Source organism: Ovis aries, chromosome 16 (assembly GCF_016772045.2).
Source record: "Ovis aries strain OAR_USU_Benz2616 breed Rambouillet chromosome 16, ARS-UI_Ramb_v3.0, whole genome shotgun sequence".
Classification (NCBI taxonomy): domain Eukaryota; kingdom Metazoa; phylum Chordata; class Mammalia; order Artiodactyla; family Bovidae; genus Ovis; species Ovis aries.
Genome location: NC_056069.1, coordinates 24,014,456 through 24,029,910, shown reverse-complemented (window position 1 = coordinate 24,029,910; position 15,455 = coordinate 24,014,456). Strand labels below are relative to the sequence as shown.

General features: G+C 38.8%; 2 protein-coding genes across 5 annotated transcripts in view; one reads left to right on the top strand and one right to left on the bottom strand.

Moving 5' to 3' along the window:
• The window catches only part of DHX29 (DExH-box helicase 29), a 54,156-nt gene extending 47,347 nt beyond the window's left edge, over positions 1–6,809 (bottom strand). For 2 of the 3 annotated variants that reach the window (XM_004016982.5, XM_060400423.1), the window contains exon 1: positions 6,507–6,809. In XM_004016982.5, coding sequence (XP_004017031.2) covers positions 6,507–6,684 — 178 coding nt within the window. In that variant the 5' untranslated portion in view covers positions 6,685–6,809. Of the gene's footprint in view, positions 1–2,344; positions 2,418–6,506 lie in introns of all 3 variants that reach the window. The other variant, XM_060400425.1, reaches the window with a different exon arrangement.
• Positions 6,810–7,107: 298 nt separating this feature from the next.
• Positions 7,108–15,455, top strand: part of MTREX (Mtr4 exosome RNA helicase) — a 95,367-nt gene continuing 87,019 nt past the window's right edge. For both annotated transcript variants that reach the window (XM_004016983.5, XM_060400428.1), the window contains exons 1-3: positions 7,108–7,268; positions 13,535–13,672; positions 15,276–15,342. In XM_004016983.5, the coding sequence (XP_004017032.1) occupies positions 7,135–7,268; positions 13,535–13,672; positions 15,276–15,342 (339 nt within the window). In that variant the 5' untranslated portion in view covers positions 7,108–7,134. The remainder of the gene's footprint in view (positions 7,269–13,534; positions 13,673–15,275; positions 15,343–15,455) is intronic.

Below are 15,455 nucleotides of genomic sequence, written 5' to 3'. Positions count from 1 at the left end.
GCTGAATATACAGAAACATTCTCTCATAATTCTGGAGGGTAGAAGTCCAAAATCAAGGTGTCAGTAGGACCATACTTCACCTGATGGCTCTAGGTAACTCTTTTCTTCCTTCTTCTGGCGATCCCAGGTGTTTCCTGGCTTGCTTGTCTCGCTCCTAAAATGGGCCTTCATACGGCCTTATTCCTTCTGTCTGTGTCCAAGTCTCCCTCTCCTTTCTCTGACCCTAGTCACTGGGCTTAGGGCTCTCCTTAAATCCAGGATGATTTCATCTCGAGATCCTTAACCAATTACATCTGCAATGATCTTTTTTCCAAAAAAGATCACATTCTGAGGTTCCAGGTAGACGTGAATGTTTGGGTGAACACTACTGAATCTGCTATAGTTGTCAAGTCTGTTCCAGTCAATAGAAATACTGTATGTTATCAGTCTTCTAACAATGACTAACCAGGAAGGAATAAATTTTACTTTCAAACTTTGGTCTCATGATCTCCTTCTCTCTTAAAAATGACTAAAGATCCCAAGTACTTTTTGTTTATGTGGGTTATAATAGTGATATTTATCACATATTGATAAAAGAGAAAAGTTTAAAAACATTAATTCATTGAAAATAAATTTTACTATGTGTTAAAATAAGTATTACTTTTATGAAAAGTTTTTTTATTAGATAAAAAAACTGTTCTCTACTTTTGCAAATCTCTTAATGTCTAGCTTCCACATTTAATCTTCTATAACATTACACATCAAGTAGTCACTGTACACTAGTGAGAAAATATAAATGAAAATGACAAATAACATTTTAGATTATGAATATAGTTTGATCTCATTAAGCCTTGGCTAGAAAGGTCTCAATAATTCCCCAGGATCCCCTGAGCACACTTTTGAGACCACAGCTATATAAAAATAATCCTAGTACAAAACCTAGTTACTCTGCTTTTATAAATCTTAAAACAAGAATTTTTTTTCACTTGGAGAAACCTAACATTAAAGAGTTGCTTGTTATAATTTTAAATTCAAGGATTTTAGTCTCTGTTGACTTACAGCAGGTTGTTCATTTTAAAACACTAGTAAATATGTTAAAAGATAATAAGAATTCTGGTATAGTATGGTTTTCCTCATCTTTTAGTCTCAGACTGTACCTTAATCCTAGTAACCTTGTTCATAAACTAATGTCAATCATATCAGCAGTCTTTAATCATTTCTGGGAGTCTTACCAGTTGTAGTAAATTCATTCACAAATTTAGCATACTAATAAATCCCTAAACCCATGCAGAGGCAACCCCTCCCCGCCACGACCCCCAACCATTAACCTTTTCTACAGATGGATGTTTCATTACCGAGAGAATACTGAGAAACAGTTCAAGGTTGACGTGTTATTGTCAGAGGTAAGATTGTAAATTCCTTTAGTAAGTTTTGCTTTATTTTCTTTCTTGTTTTGGCAGTGCCACACCACTTGCAGGATCTTAGTTTCCTAACCAGTAATTGAACTTGGCAGTGAAAATGCCAAGTTCTATTCACTGGACCATCAGGAGATCCTAGATTGGTTTTGTTTTTTAGTGAATTGAAGACTGCAGTCAGTTCTCATTTGCCTCCTCCAAGTATTGCACCTAAAACATCCAATCATATCACTTGCTTGAGGTCAGTTTATACTGCAAACTTTCAGAGGGCAAATAAAAGAAGATCTAAGTCCCCAGAACATCAAGAGGGGAATGAACAATCATACTGCTGTGCATTCCCTGGGTGTCAGTCAGGGTCTCTGAAAATGGTGTGCTTTCATTTTAATCAATACTCTGAGAAACTGAAGTAATAATGAGATCATGCTAGGGATATTACCAATTAAATCAAGTTAACCAGTAAGGCCCTTTCATTTTCAAATTCTTCCTAAAACATGCTAACAAATGTTTTTTAATCAGTACGAATAAAAATTCCAAAATTTGAGATGCATTTTAAAACAATCTGAAAGAAATCCTTCTAAAATGTATTTACACTTCCTGCCATAATAATACTACAATAGGCAAAATTCAAAGCATTTCATGATGTAATACTTATTATAAATACCTATTATTGTGCCAACAGGCTTGCAGAGCCTACCCAATTCTCTGAGACTCTTAATTTGGTGTCCTCTCCTATCAGCCAGCCAACTTTCAGAATGGAAACCTAACAGCTCCCCAGTCCCAAATTCTAATCTGTTACCTAGGAAAAACTGATGGCACCAGAAGAAAAGAGATATCAAAACTTGGACATGAGTAACCCTACTTTCAAATACAATCCTAAGTCAACAGGCCGTGCAATAAAAATGGTCCCCATTCTTTTGCCAAGTAACCTGCGTAAGATGTATGACAGTTACCTTTTTTGCTGTTTAGAAATCCTTCTCCAAGTTTTGGTTTTGTTTCAGAAGAAGGGAGTTACTGGAAATTTGACTGGAAATAAGGAAGTTAGTGTGCAGTACGTATCTTCAAGGCAAATGCACTAAGGATTTCAATCTATAATGACTATACATGGACAATGGAACTTATGTTACTGGCTCTCAGAAATACTTATTAAAGCTGAAGCACAGAAAAACTAAGTAATTTCCTCAAGATGATTCAGTGAGGAAGAAGAGGCATCAGCCAGAACCAGTTTCCTGTTGCCCAATACTCTTAGAATATATTCCTTTTACACAGTATTGCATTTTACATCATACAGTGATTGTAACCATCTACTAACACTGAGACATTCACTGTGAGATGCTGATGCTGGTGATCGGCGGATTGAGGCACCCTGGCTCCCTTCTGACCAACAGCACACATCTGCAAGAGCATCCAAACCAGCCAAGAGATCCAGTCAGGAATAAGACCCAGTCTTGTCCTCACAGTGCTATTCTGATGAAGTAATTAAGCAATTAATTATCCAAGGAAGCTATAAAGGGGAACTACAGAGTATCTGGAGAATAAATGAGAGCTAGCTGACATAATCGAAGCAGTCAGGGTGTCTGAGGAAATCCACAGAGCCACAGCTACCTGACTAATCCTAGCTAAGGTCTCTTCCCCATTTAATACCAACACCAGTCCCCGCTCTTTCACTCCACCCACACAGACTTTGTCTGACTGCTTCATTTCAAGTTCCCACCTTTGGGCCTTCACCTTTGTTCCCTAAGCCTCACTCTTCCTCCAGATGTAACAGTTGGTTCCTACAAATCATCTCAGCAGGTTTCCTCAAAAAAGCCATCTCTGCTCTAAATCAAACAGACTGTACCACTGATTTATTCTTTACCAAGTCACTGTTTCCTTTGACGGCACTTTTTCTGTTTTATTTTGGTGACCCTAAAAGATATTTATAATGGCTTTCATGAATTTATTCAAGACATCAGTCCCCTTGTCTTATTTCCCTCTAAAGATTTTAAGTCTCAACTAGGTTTAATAATTTTCATAAACACAAGCCTTATGGTTGTAAGTAGCCTCCACCAACCTTCAGTCATATAAGCAGTAATCTCAGGCTGTTCTGTTCTTATGGTATCCTCTGTTCCTCAAATCTTGCCTGGCACATAGCAGCTCTTCAAGAATTATTTGATGAACAAAAGAAATGAAAAAAACAGAAGTGGAAGAACACCTGGAACTGTGCCAAGAACTATTCTGTAGCACTAGTCAATCTCTACCTGTAGATGAGAGTTCAATTTTGAGGACATATGCTATGTACAATTCTTCAAATTGTTTGAAAAGACAGAGAGAGATGGAAGGGGAGTAAAATACTAACATTTACATTAGGAACAAAAAAGAGTTTAGAGATAATTTTTTCTGTGTATTTTGTCACTTTTTCTTCCAGGTAAGCCTATTATATACAATATAAAAATACCCAAACAGAAAAAAGAAAACAAACAAAATAAACTGGCAATCACATTGCAACATCTTATTTATCTGCTATATATACAGATATTGATTTATGATTACATGAAATTCTCTACAGATTTGGTAGATAACTTCTCATGTTCTCTCGATTTCTTGGTCTTAATAATTTCTCTGAGTTTTCCTTGCCACTTATCCAAGAAATTTTTTGGATGACTATATTCAGAACATTTGAGTAGAGATTGAGGGATATTAATACATATCCACGAAACAGTTCTTACCTCCTATAATTTTGTAGGACAGATAAAATATGTAATTCCTCAGATCTAAATATCAAAAAGAATGATTCAAACAACAATGATACACGAGCTGTGGGGATAGGAAGAATTTAAAAAGTAGTTGCTATCTGAGGTGGGTATTACAGAATTCTGATAGATAGTGTTAGGGATAGATGTCATTCCATAAGAGAAAATGGCAAGAATAAACACAAGGACGCAGAAAGCTGAATTTGGGGCAGTGAAAACACAGAAAGTGTTATAGGTGAATACCAGAATTAGCTTCCCTGGTGGCTCAGTAGTAAAGAATCTGCCTGCAAAGCAGGAGATGCAGGAGACCTGGGTTCAATCCTGGGTTGGGAAGATCTCCTGGAGGAGGAAATGGCAACCCACTCCAGTATTCTTGCCTGAAAAATGCCATGGACAGAGAAGCCTGGTGGGGTATAGTCCACAGGCTCACAAAGAGTTGGACATGACAGAGCATACACACACAATACAAGAACTAGTAAGGCTAGAAAGGGTGGTCTTAGATACAAGCTGAATGGTTGGTACTTTATCACAATGTCAGTAAAAATGCTGTAGAATAACTTGGGAAGTGATATAACCAATGCAGTGATTCTGAAGATCAATCCAATACTTTACGCAGGACAGACTGCAGGAGGAAAAAAGAACACAGCTAGGGAGATCCATTAGAAGGCTGCGCTCATACTCCAGAAATTCATGAGTGCCTAAAATGAGGTATGAATAGTATATGAAAAGGGGCATATAAGGAAGACAAATAAACAAAGACTACATGGAGCTTGAGAACTGATTGGATGTGAAGAAAGGAAGGCATAAAAATATAACCTCCAACACTGAATAAAGAGGAATATGGAAAAACAGAAACAAAGAAGTCACAGGAGAAGCTAGTTTGGGAGAGAGTAATTAGCCATGTTATTAAATTTGACATGCTCGCAAAACAGGGCCAGATCTCCAAGTAAGTGTAGAAATGGCTGACTTGAGCTTGGAATAAAGACCACGACTGGACGTGCTGATTGTGGAGTCACCTACACAGGAAAAGTTAGAAGTAACGGAAGTAGATGAGTTCTTCTGGAAGGGCTGGAGAGGGAATCATACTGTTAGACTGACATGTTCAGCAACTGTCACATTTTGGGGCTGGGGGACTACGAAGCCAAAGAACACAACAAATGACTATTAGAAAGTTCAAAGAACTCAGAGGAATAGCATGAAAAGAAGAGGCTGATTCACAGAGTAAAAGTGCCACAGAATCATCAAGGAAAAATACTATACATTTCCAATTGCAGGCATAGCAATTCTGTAGTTAAAATATTATGATAAGTTGCAGGACAAAGAATTATTATTCATCTAAGTGAAAGTTTGTTACCTGCCTACTTCAGTCTCATCTCCTTTCCTCCTTAGGCAATGCTTACATTCTGAGTATCTCAAAGGCCCATGCTCTTTCCTGACTCAAGATCTTGGCAAGTAGTGTTCCTTCCTGCACAGAAATACTATTCCCCCCATTTTTCATGGAGTTAATACCAATCCATCCCCCCTATACCATCACTTTCTCAAAGACACCATCCAATAGTGCTCCTTTTTCCCAGTTAAAATCAGATTACCCTGTCAAGTTCTCTTTCTTAGTGACACTTAACAATCATAAAGCAATGTTTGTGTAACTACTGCCATTAGAATGGCAAGCTCCAAGAGTGGTGATTTATTTATTTTGCTCATCCCCTTACACGGAGGTTTTCAATACATATTTGTTGGACGAATATTTCTGTAAGAACAAGCAAACACGCTAAGCAGAACAAAATAGCGTATAACTATTTCCACCTTTTGAAATCAGCTGTAAAAGAGGCCCGTTGATCTGAAGCCAGAACTGGCAATCTCCAAGATGAGTTATCAAACCAAAATGCACAAGAAGCAAAAATGCATTGCTGCGGTAAAGATCGATGACACTTTTTACAATAGATTATAACCATATTCGGGGTGTAAGTGCTGAAATTCTTATTAAGTACTGATTTTTCCATAACACGTGGAAACGCTACATCGTGGCTGAAAATGGTCTGAGAAATAAGGAGGAAAAGGGTCTGGCTCTGGGAGGTTAACAACTCTGCATTCGCCTTGCTAGTTTAGAAGGCGGCTCAGGGCTGATCCCTGCACAAACAAGAGCTAATGCAAATCTTTTTTGTTTCTTCTCAAGGCAAATGGAGGTTAGGTGGGGGACGCTACCGTCGGAACTCTGAAGGCCCGAACAGCCTACACTAATCTAAAACAAGGCTACCAGATGGGGAGACAGCAGCTCGGGATGTGAAATAAATTTTAAGATCGAGGGTCTGCCCACGTGCGAAAGGTTCTCCCTCGGGACTGGTAGTTGAGGCTCCGGAGGAGTCCGGGGCCTAATCATTCGTACCTTGCTTCACCCGGGGCTCCCTGGTGCTGGCAGCCGCGGCTGGGGCCGGCCTGGACACTGGCTTATTTTGGGCCTCCCCGGTAGCTCCGGCCTCGGCGGACTTGGCTCTGGAAGCAGACACGGCAGCCCGGACCGCCGCGGCCCCCGGCGTCTTGTGTTTCTTGTTCTTGCCACCCATGTTGCAGCTGTGGCAGAAGACCCCTCCCTGTCCAGCTGCCGGCACCACTCCCGTACGGCCTCCAAGAGATCTTCACATTCCCCCGGTCCCACGCCGCCACCCTGCGCCCTCAATCCGGGCTTCTCGGGCCTGGACGACCGCTGCTTCGTAATTGGTCGGGTTCACCAAGATCCCGCCTCCTCTCCGCCCCACAGGTGTCTGTGGCTTGCTGGGAATCCTAGCTGATCTCCTTTCTTAGTCACGGAGTTGTTCCTCCGCCAGTGGGAAAGGAAAGGAAAGATCAGAGAAGAAAAAGGAAGCGTGGAAGGAGTCTCGGCGACTGTGTAACTCCACTAATTTTATCACTTGCGGGCCCCCGTTGAGGCGTCTCCTAGCCTCACTGTCGTCACTGTCGGTGCGGTCGCGGAGCATTGTGGGTAGGAGGGAAATTGGGTCTCGCCGCTTCGAAAGATGGCTGACGCTTTCGGGGATGAGCTCTTCAGCGTGTTCGAGGACGACTCGACCACGGCTCCTGGAGCCAAAAAAGACAAAGAAAAGGAGAAGGGGAAATGGAAGGGTCCGCCAGGGTCTGCAGAAAAGACCGGGTAAGGAAGATGACCCCAGTGTTAAAGGAAGAAAATCGTACTGTCTTTTGAAGACCTCGAGAAGCGGGGTGGGTGTAGGGTGTACATGATTGGAGTAGGGAAGTGAAGAGGGTTGAGAAAAATGAAGAGTGAGGAAGAATGTTGGTTTGAGGAGGCTGGGTCTTGGCGTTTCCCGGTGACCGCAGGTAGCGTCGGCTCCTGGCCCTGCAATTCCCTGATGCGGGCATGAGGCCTGACTCTGCTCCTGCCTGAGTCTTCCCGTGGGGTCGTGAGGGCATGGCAGCTTTTTCTTAGCTTCTGCACCCGCAGCACCAGCACCAACTGGGCACAGAGCCTTTAATACACGAAACGAATCACCAGTTGAGTAAAGGGTTAAGAGGCTTAGAAAATGTGACTTGGAGAGGACAGGGCAAATAACAGCAGAAGGGAGAGAAATTCAGTCTTAAAGCTGGAGTTTTCTTGCCCATAATGAGGTGATAGCGCCGACCACTAGGATTTTGGTGAAGATTAAATGAGATAGTATGCGTAAAGCGCCTAACAGTGCTTAGCATATATTGGATTCTTAGATGCTGGCTTTGATTTCATTAAGAAAAACCGAAAAAATTACTGGTCCCTGAAACGTCAATTAAAATAAGATGATTCCTTAGTAATGAACAAAATTTACTCTTGACATTGGAGGAAGATACCCAGTAGATGCTTGAGTTAAGTTAGACATAATTTTACTTTCAAGGAATTTTTGAAGTAAGGAAGTGGAACAGATACATATTTTAAAGAGTAGGAGATTGGAATATAATAAGCTGTATGTACAGTGAAGTGCTATTAAAGTTCAGAAAAGTGGTATCTGTTTGTGGTGTCCAGAGAGCCTTACATGCAAGAAGCCATCTAAGTTGAGGAAATGATTCCTTATTGATGCTTAGATTGTTTTTTTTTTTTTTTTTTTGTAGCACGGATTGGCCTAGAGGAAGTGTTTGCTTAGGACTACAAGAGATAAGGCAGAGGATATAAATTGGTTTTAGATTATGAGGAGCCTTGAATAACAGGCATACGACTTTTTATTTTTAAAAAACCCAGTGTTTGTGGGAGGGTGTGCCCAGTGAACATGTAACTTGGTAACTGGAGAAGTAGAGTGTTAGTTTAGAAAAATTAATTTGGTAGCATTTGTTGATATGTTTAAAGAGGAAAGGCACTGATAGTAAAAGTAAATTAAAAAGTATTTAAATTGTCTAACTATGAGATTATAAGGACTTCGGCTCAGGAGGTGACAGAAGGAAGGAAAAAGGAAGATATAAAATGTTGTAAAGGAGAAAATTGACAGGCTTAATTTAAGGAGAACAATGGAAGGGGGTCAAAAGAGGTGTTTTGAATTTGGATATCAGAAAGAAGAAAAATAGGGAAATTTATAGGTGATTTTGATTTGAAAATTAATTTGGCTCAAGGCAAAGTGAAGTGATGATAGTATATCCGTATTGAAGTATCCATTGGGCAGTTTTAATTTGGATTTGAAGTAATACCAGAACTGAAGGTATATATCTGGATGTTACTTGAATTGGTACTGTTTGAAGTGAAGATTTCTCTGGGAATGTGTAGTTTTCATACACATGACAGAGATTAGAGGGACATCAGAACAATCAAAGAATGTGAAATGTCATATGTAAGAAAGAATGACAGAAAGGAGAAAAAAAAAGTCTTCCTCTGTCATTGAGTTAGAGAGTTTAGTAGTTTTGGATAACTTTTCAGGGAAAATGAGGAAGGACAGATGATTTTTGTTGTTTTCCAAACAGAAATAATTAATTTCTGTAGTTTGAATGGGCAATTATGATGTTATGAAGATGCATGCATGTGTGGTCAGTTGCTAAGCAGTGTCCCACTCTTTGAGACCGAATGGGCTATATCCTGCCAGGCTCCTCTGTCTGTGGGTGTCTCCAAGCAAGAATACTGAAGTGGGTTGCCCTGCTCTCCAGGGGATCTTCCCCACCCAGGGATTGACCCCAAGTCTCTTATGTCTCCTAGATTGGCAGGTGGGTTCTTTACCACTAGCACTACCTGAGAGGCCCCTGTTACATCCCTAAAATCCTTTATTTTACAAGTCTCTTTTTTCCTTATGCTGTTGATTTCTTCTGGAAGTGTAGATGAGAGGAGAAACCAGCTCATTTGCCCTGTATGGTTTCTCACATCCTAAAATTGCTCTTATACTATCATTTAACTAGCTTCTCTATCCTCAATTATTTACTACAAACTGTCCTTATATATAGAGCTAAACTATCCAATGTATAGTAGTCCCCTCCCCGTATCTGGAGGAGAAGGCCCCGACAGAGAGTGAGACGGTCGGATAGCATCACCGGATCAATGGACATGAGTCTGAGCAAACTCCAGGAGATGGTGAAGGACGGGGAAGCCTAGCATGCTGCAGTCCATAGGGACGTGGCTTAGCAACTGAACAATCCCTTATCTGAGTGGGATGGGTTCCAAGAGCTCCAGTGGATGCCTGGAACCTTGGGGAGTACCAAAACGTGTATGTAGTATTTTTTTTTAATGTAATACTATCTATGAAAGCATAATTTATAAATTAGGCATGATAAGAGATTAAACTTATTAATAATAAAATAATTATATCAATATATATGTTAAGAACTTTCACCTTTTCACTTAAAGTAAGCACTTGACAGCTTCTCTTTGGCTCTCAAAATTGCCGACATCACTACTTTTGCAGCTTGGGGCCATTATTGAGTAAAACAAGAATTTCTTAAACACAAGCACTGCCATACCAGTTCAGTGATCTGAGAACTTAGACACTAAGTGACTAGCAAGCTGGATGCTGTGGGCCTAGGGATGATTCGTGTCCCATGTGGGATGGAGCAGGAATGCACAAGATTTCAGCATGCTGCTCAGAAAGGTGTCCGGTTTAAAACTTACAAATAATTTACCTCTGTAATTTTCCATTTAATATTTTGGACCTCAGTTGACCCAGGGTAACTGAAGCCTTGGAAAACAAAAACACAGATAAGTGGGGACTGCAGTAATAGCTACTACCTACCAGTAGCTGTTGAGCACTTAAATGTAGCTAATCAGAATTGAGATGTGTTATAAATTGAAAATATACACTGTATTTTGATGACTTGATATAAAAAATATCCAGTAGTTCATTTTTATTTTTATATACTGAAATTTTAATATGTAGTATATTTGAAGTTAAATGAAATATATTAAAATTGGCTTCTTTTGAAACTATTTTAATATGGTTACTAGAAATTTAAAGTTACATCGGTAATTGCATGTATATATCTTAAACAGTACTGATGTAGAGACTTGATTAGCTTCAGATTCAGTTGTTTAGATAAAAATACAATGTTAAAGAATAATGGAACTCTTCTGAAGGAAAATATTCCATCATGAAGTTAGGTTTTAAACTTCCCAAAGGTATAGGAACTATATTTCTTTGGTTTATACTTATCATTAACTGCTAGTAGGTTTTTATTACAGTGGTTTGGTTGATGCTTACTAATTCAGACCGAATAATAAAATGTTAAAATTAGAGGAATCATAATTGTCATTTAAATGTCTTCTTTTACTGAAAGCCAAAGATGTTAATGGCTTGTCCTAAGGAGATTCATGTAAGTAATATGGGATAACTATCAATACCTATTCCACTAAATTGAGAGTGAGATGTTTTATGTATTTCAGGTTTTGCTAAGCATCAAAGAATAAACTTGTTATAGAAAGATTATAGCATATAGATCAATACTAGTATTCATTGGCTCTTAAACTTTTCTATTGAAATAAAACATGTAAGAAAGGTGTGGAAGTCATGGGACAAATTCTTCTAAAGTGAACATGCAAATGTAACCCCATTTGGGATGAAAAGTAGAATATTGTAGAAATCCCTCCTCTTTTTCCCCCCGAAAAGTGACTAACATGATAACCACATGTTACCTTTTTTTTTTCCAGTTTGTAGACATAATGTAAATGGATTCATATATGTTATTTTGTGTCTAGCTTTTGCTCAACATTGTAAAATTCTTGAGTGTAGCTCTAGCAGTACTTTTCAAAGTACGATTAAATTTTGATATGGGGTCAGAGGAATATTCCCAGTTATCTGAAAAGTCTGCTCCTTTTCAACTATATGAGACTGGATTTTTCTTCATATTCTTAAGGCAAAAACCATATCACAAGTTGAAATAGATGAGAGTCCAGCTGCTTTCTATTAAGCTAGACATTAAAGGGACTTGGAATAATAGTAAACAGTGCCATTATTCTCATTTAAATCTTTTTGGGGAAATACTTATTTTCTGTCGAAATGTTATTTATATTAACTTATAATAGGTCAGTTATGCCTCAGCATTGCCTTGTGCTCAGTCTTGTCCAACTCTTTGCAACCCCATGGACTGGAACCTGCCAGGCTCCTTTGTTGATGGGATTTTCCAGGCAAAAATACTGGAGTGGGTTGCCATTTCCTTCTCCAGGTGATCTTCCACATCCAGGGATTGAACCCATGTCTCCTGTGTCTCTGTGCATTGCAGGCGGATTCCTTACCCACTGACCCGTTGGGGAAGCCCTAACTTCTAATAGTTATTGCCATTTTAAAATGAATAACTAAACTTAAAATTTTTTCAGTTTTAATAGTTAATATGGTAACTATCAATAGATATGACTACATAAACAAAATTCCATGGAATACTGAATAACTTTTAGACTGGAAAAGGATTCTGAGATCTAAAATTTAAGAGCCTGTGATACTGTATAGTCTGATTTCCATTTTCCTATAATTAATGGTTTCTGAGCTTCTTTTCATATGCTTATTGGTGATTTGGATATCCTCTTATGAAGGGCCTGTTCTAGTCTTTTCAGTTCAGTTCAGTTGCTCAGTCATGTCTGACTCTTTGTGACCCCATGAATTGCAGCACGCCAGGCCTCCCTGTCCATCACCAACTCCTGGAGTTCACTCAAACTCACGTCCATCAAGTCAGTGATGCCATCCAGTCATCTCATCCCCTGTCGTCCCCTTCTCCTCCTGTCCCCAATCCCTCCCATGAGGTGGCCAAAGTACTGGAGTTTCAGCTTCAGCATCATTCCTTCCAAAGAAATCCCAAGGTTGATCTCCTTGTTCATTTTTAAATTGGGTTATCTTTTAAAATTTGTAGTCTTCCAGTATTTTAGATACATATGCCTTTTGTTAGTTATATGTATGTTTTTTCCCACTTTGTCTTTCCTCTTTTTTAAAAATTAATTTAATTGGAGGCTAATTACTTTACAGTATTGTAGTGGTTTTTGCCATACATAGACATGAATCAGACATGAGTGTACATGTGTCCCCCATCCTGAGCCCCCTTCCCACCTTTCTTCCCCACCTCTTTCCTCTCTTAATAGTACCTTTTGATTTACAGAAGCTCTTAGTTTCGGTGCAGTCCAAATTCATCAGAATTACTTTTTGGTTTATAATTTTATGTTGTTTAATAAAGCATAAAGATAGTTTCCTTGTTTTATCTTCTAGAGGCTTTGTTGTTTTTGCCTTTTACAATTAGATCTAGTATCTATATTGATTTTTGTGTAAATGAGCAGAAGGGTCAGATTGAATTACCCTATGGATGTCCAATCTACCAAGCACTGTTGATTGTCACTACTTTTAACCAGTAAATCCAACCACATAAAAAATTTTTTTCTCCAAAATATTGATACTATGCCATTAGAAAAGCATTAAATGTTTATTGAAAGTGCTCATGTAAATGTATAACAGTGTTTTATAACTTATAAGAATATTGTGTTAGTAGTACTCTTGCCTGGAAAATCCCATGGACGGAGGAGCCTGGTGGGCTGGAGTTCATGAGGTTGCTAGGAGTAGGACACACTGAGCGACTTCACTTTCACTTTTCACTTTCACGCATTGGAGAAGGAAATGGCAACCCACTCCAGTGTTACTGCCTGGAGAATCCCAGGGACGGGGGAGCCTGGTGGGCTGCCATCTCTGGGGTCGCACAGAGTCGGACACGACTGCAGCGACTTAGCAGCAGCAGCAGTTATGTTAATGTGAGTTGTTGCAAAATATTTTAAAAACAATTTCCAAGAAAATATGAAATGAAAAAGGAGTAATGTTCAGTTTTATTAGTTAAAATTAGAGTATTCTGGGCTCTAGCCAGTTTTGGTTTGTAACATCTATTTATGTGACTTTTTCTGGTAATAGTGTATAGTTTACAAAGATAATATTATATGGGAGTTGCCCTTAAAGTAATAAGTGCTGTTTCAGAATTCATTCTAACCTCTTTACTTTTCAGAAAATGTTTTGATGGTAAATTACAATCAGAGTCAACTAATGTTGGAAAAAACAAGAGAGATGCAGACTTCGAGGGTGTTGATGAACCTATTTTTGGAAAGAAACCCAGGGTGGAAGAGTCAATAACTGAAGATTTAAGGTAGTATTTCCACTGTCATAAATGTTGGTAACTCCGGATGGGTAGTTACCTGAAGTTTTGAAAGTTGCTTATATGTTGTTACTTAATGAATGTGTTTGTTGAATTAGAAAAATGAAGGTAAATATTCTTTATATACTCAAATAGACATAAAACTAAGATATTTATCTGTGTTTTGGGAAATGGAAAACAGTATAGAAAAGAAAGATTTTTAATACTTTTGAATCCAATTTCAAGAAAGAGTCTTGAAGCTTGATTTTTTTTTTTTTTGGTCTGCACAAGATCTTTGTTGCTGGGTGTGGGCTTTCTCTAGTTGTTGGAGTAGGGGCTACTCTTCATTGCAGTGCACTGGCTTCTCATTGCGGTGGCTGCTCTTGTTGAGGAGCAAGCGCTCTAGGTACTCGGGCTTCAGTAGTTGCAGCATGCGGGCTCAGTAGTTGCAGTGCACAGGCTTAGTTGCTCCATGGCGTGTGGGATCTACCCAGACCTAGGGGTCGAACCTGTGTCCCCTGCCTCTGAAGGTGGATTCTCCACCGACTGGACCGCCATGGAAGTCCTGAAGCCTGATTTTTTAAAATGAAGAAATGACACGTTTCATTTATTTGTTAATGTCTCAAGAAGAGGATCACTGGAAGTGTGGGATAAAAGGAAAGAATAAAACTCACTTGAGAAGGAGCAGTAGGAGGAATTAGATTTTCACTCTTGCGTGCAGCAGTAGAGTGGCTATGAATCTTAAGACTGCTATCAATGAGGGAGACCCATGGGTATCTGAGGTTGAAATAGTTGATGTTTCTCTCCTTTCAAAAGTTGAAACTTTGTCGATACTGATGCTAGTTTCTTAGGTTGACTTGTTTCCTGTTGTTATGATGATCCTGACTTTGCTTTTCCCTCCTTGTTTGCCGTATTCTAGCTTGGCACTACAGTGGAAGATTTACTCCAGTGTTTTTTTTTTGTTTGTTTGTTTGTTTTTTTAACCAGTTAGCTGTTGTGACTAGCAAAAGTAGGTACTATAGATGGTGATAGATGTGTCCCTGAAACATTTAAGATGCACTGTTTGTCCAAGCTAATGGAATAGGTTACAAAATAATATTGATAATTTAAAGTCATTGTTGCGTCTTGTAGTAACCCTTGAGTTTTACCCAAAGTGTGGTTATTGATTCAAAGTAAAAACAAAAGTACAGTCAGTGAGAGGATAATAAATCTTGTGCAGAAATACATCTATTTTTCTTTAATTTATCCACAGTCATGTCCTTTAAGAGTCTAAACAGAGAACCTAGATGAATAAAACCTAGGATTCTGATGAGACTAAGGAACACTTAAAAATAACAACATCTGTATTAGGCTAGTTTATTTTACACTTTCTATCATGTAATGGTTTTTATAAGCATCTTTGTGTTTTGAAGTAATGATGATGCTTTGTAGAAGTACTTTTTATTTAAAATAGTCACTGGAACTAAGTTAACATAATTCTTTAAATAATTATGTGGAGTCTCTTTGTTTTGTATTTGTAGTAAGAGATGCTAGCTGATCATTTTGAATTCTCAGCCTATATAATTCTCAGTAATTTATCAATATTTTAATGTAATTTTAATAATTTTTTTTTAAGTTTGGCTGACCTGATGCCCAGAGTCAAGGTACAGTCAGTTGAAACTGTCGAAGGGTGTACACATGAGGTAAGCACAAACAGTGTATGATTAAGTTGGTGGTGTACGTGGGATTTTGCTTTGGATTATCTAGTCTGATGAGCAAGGGGTTTAGCCTTAGGGCTTTGAAAACAATTAGTAGC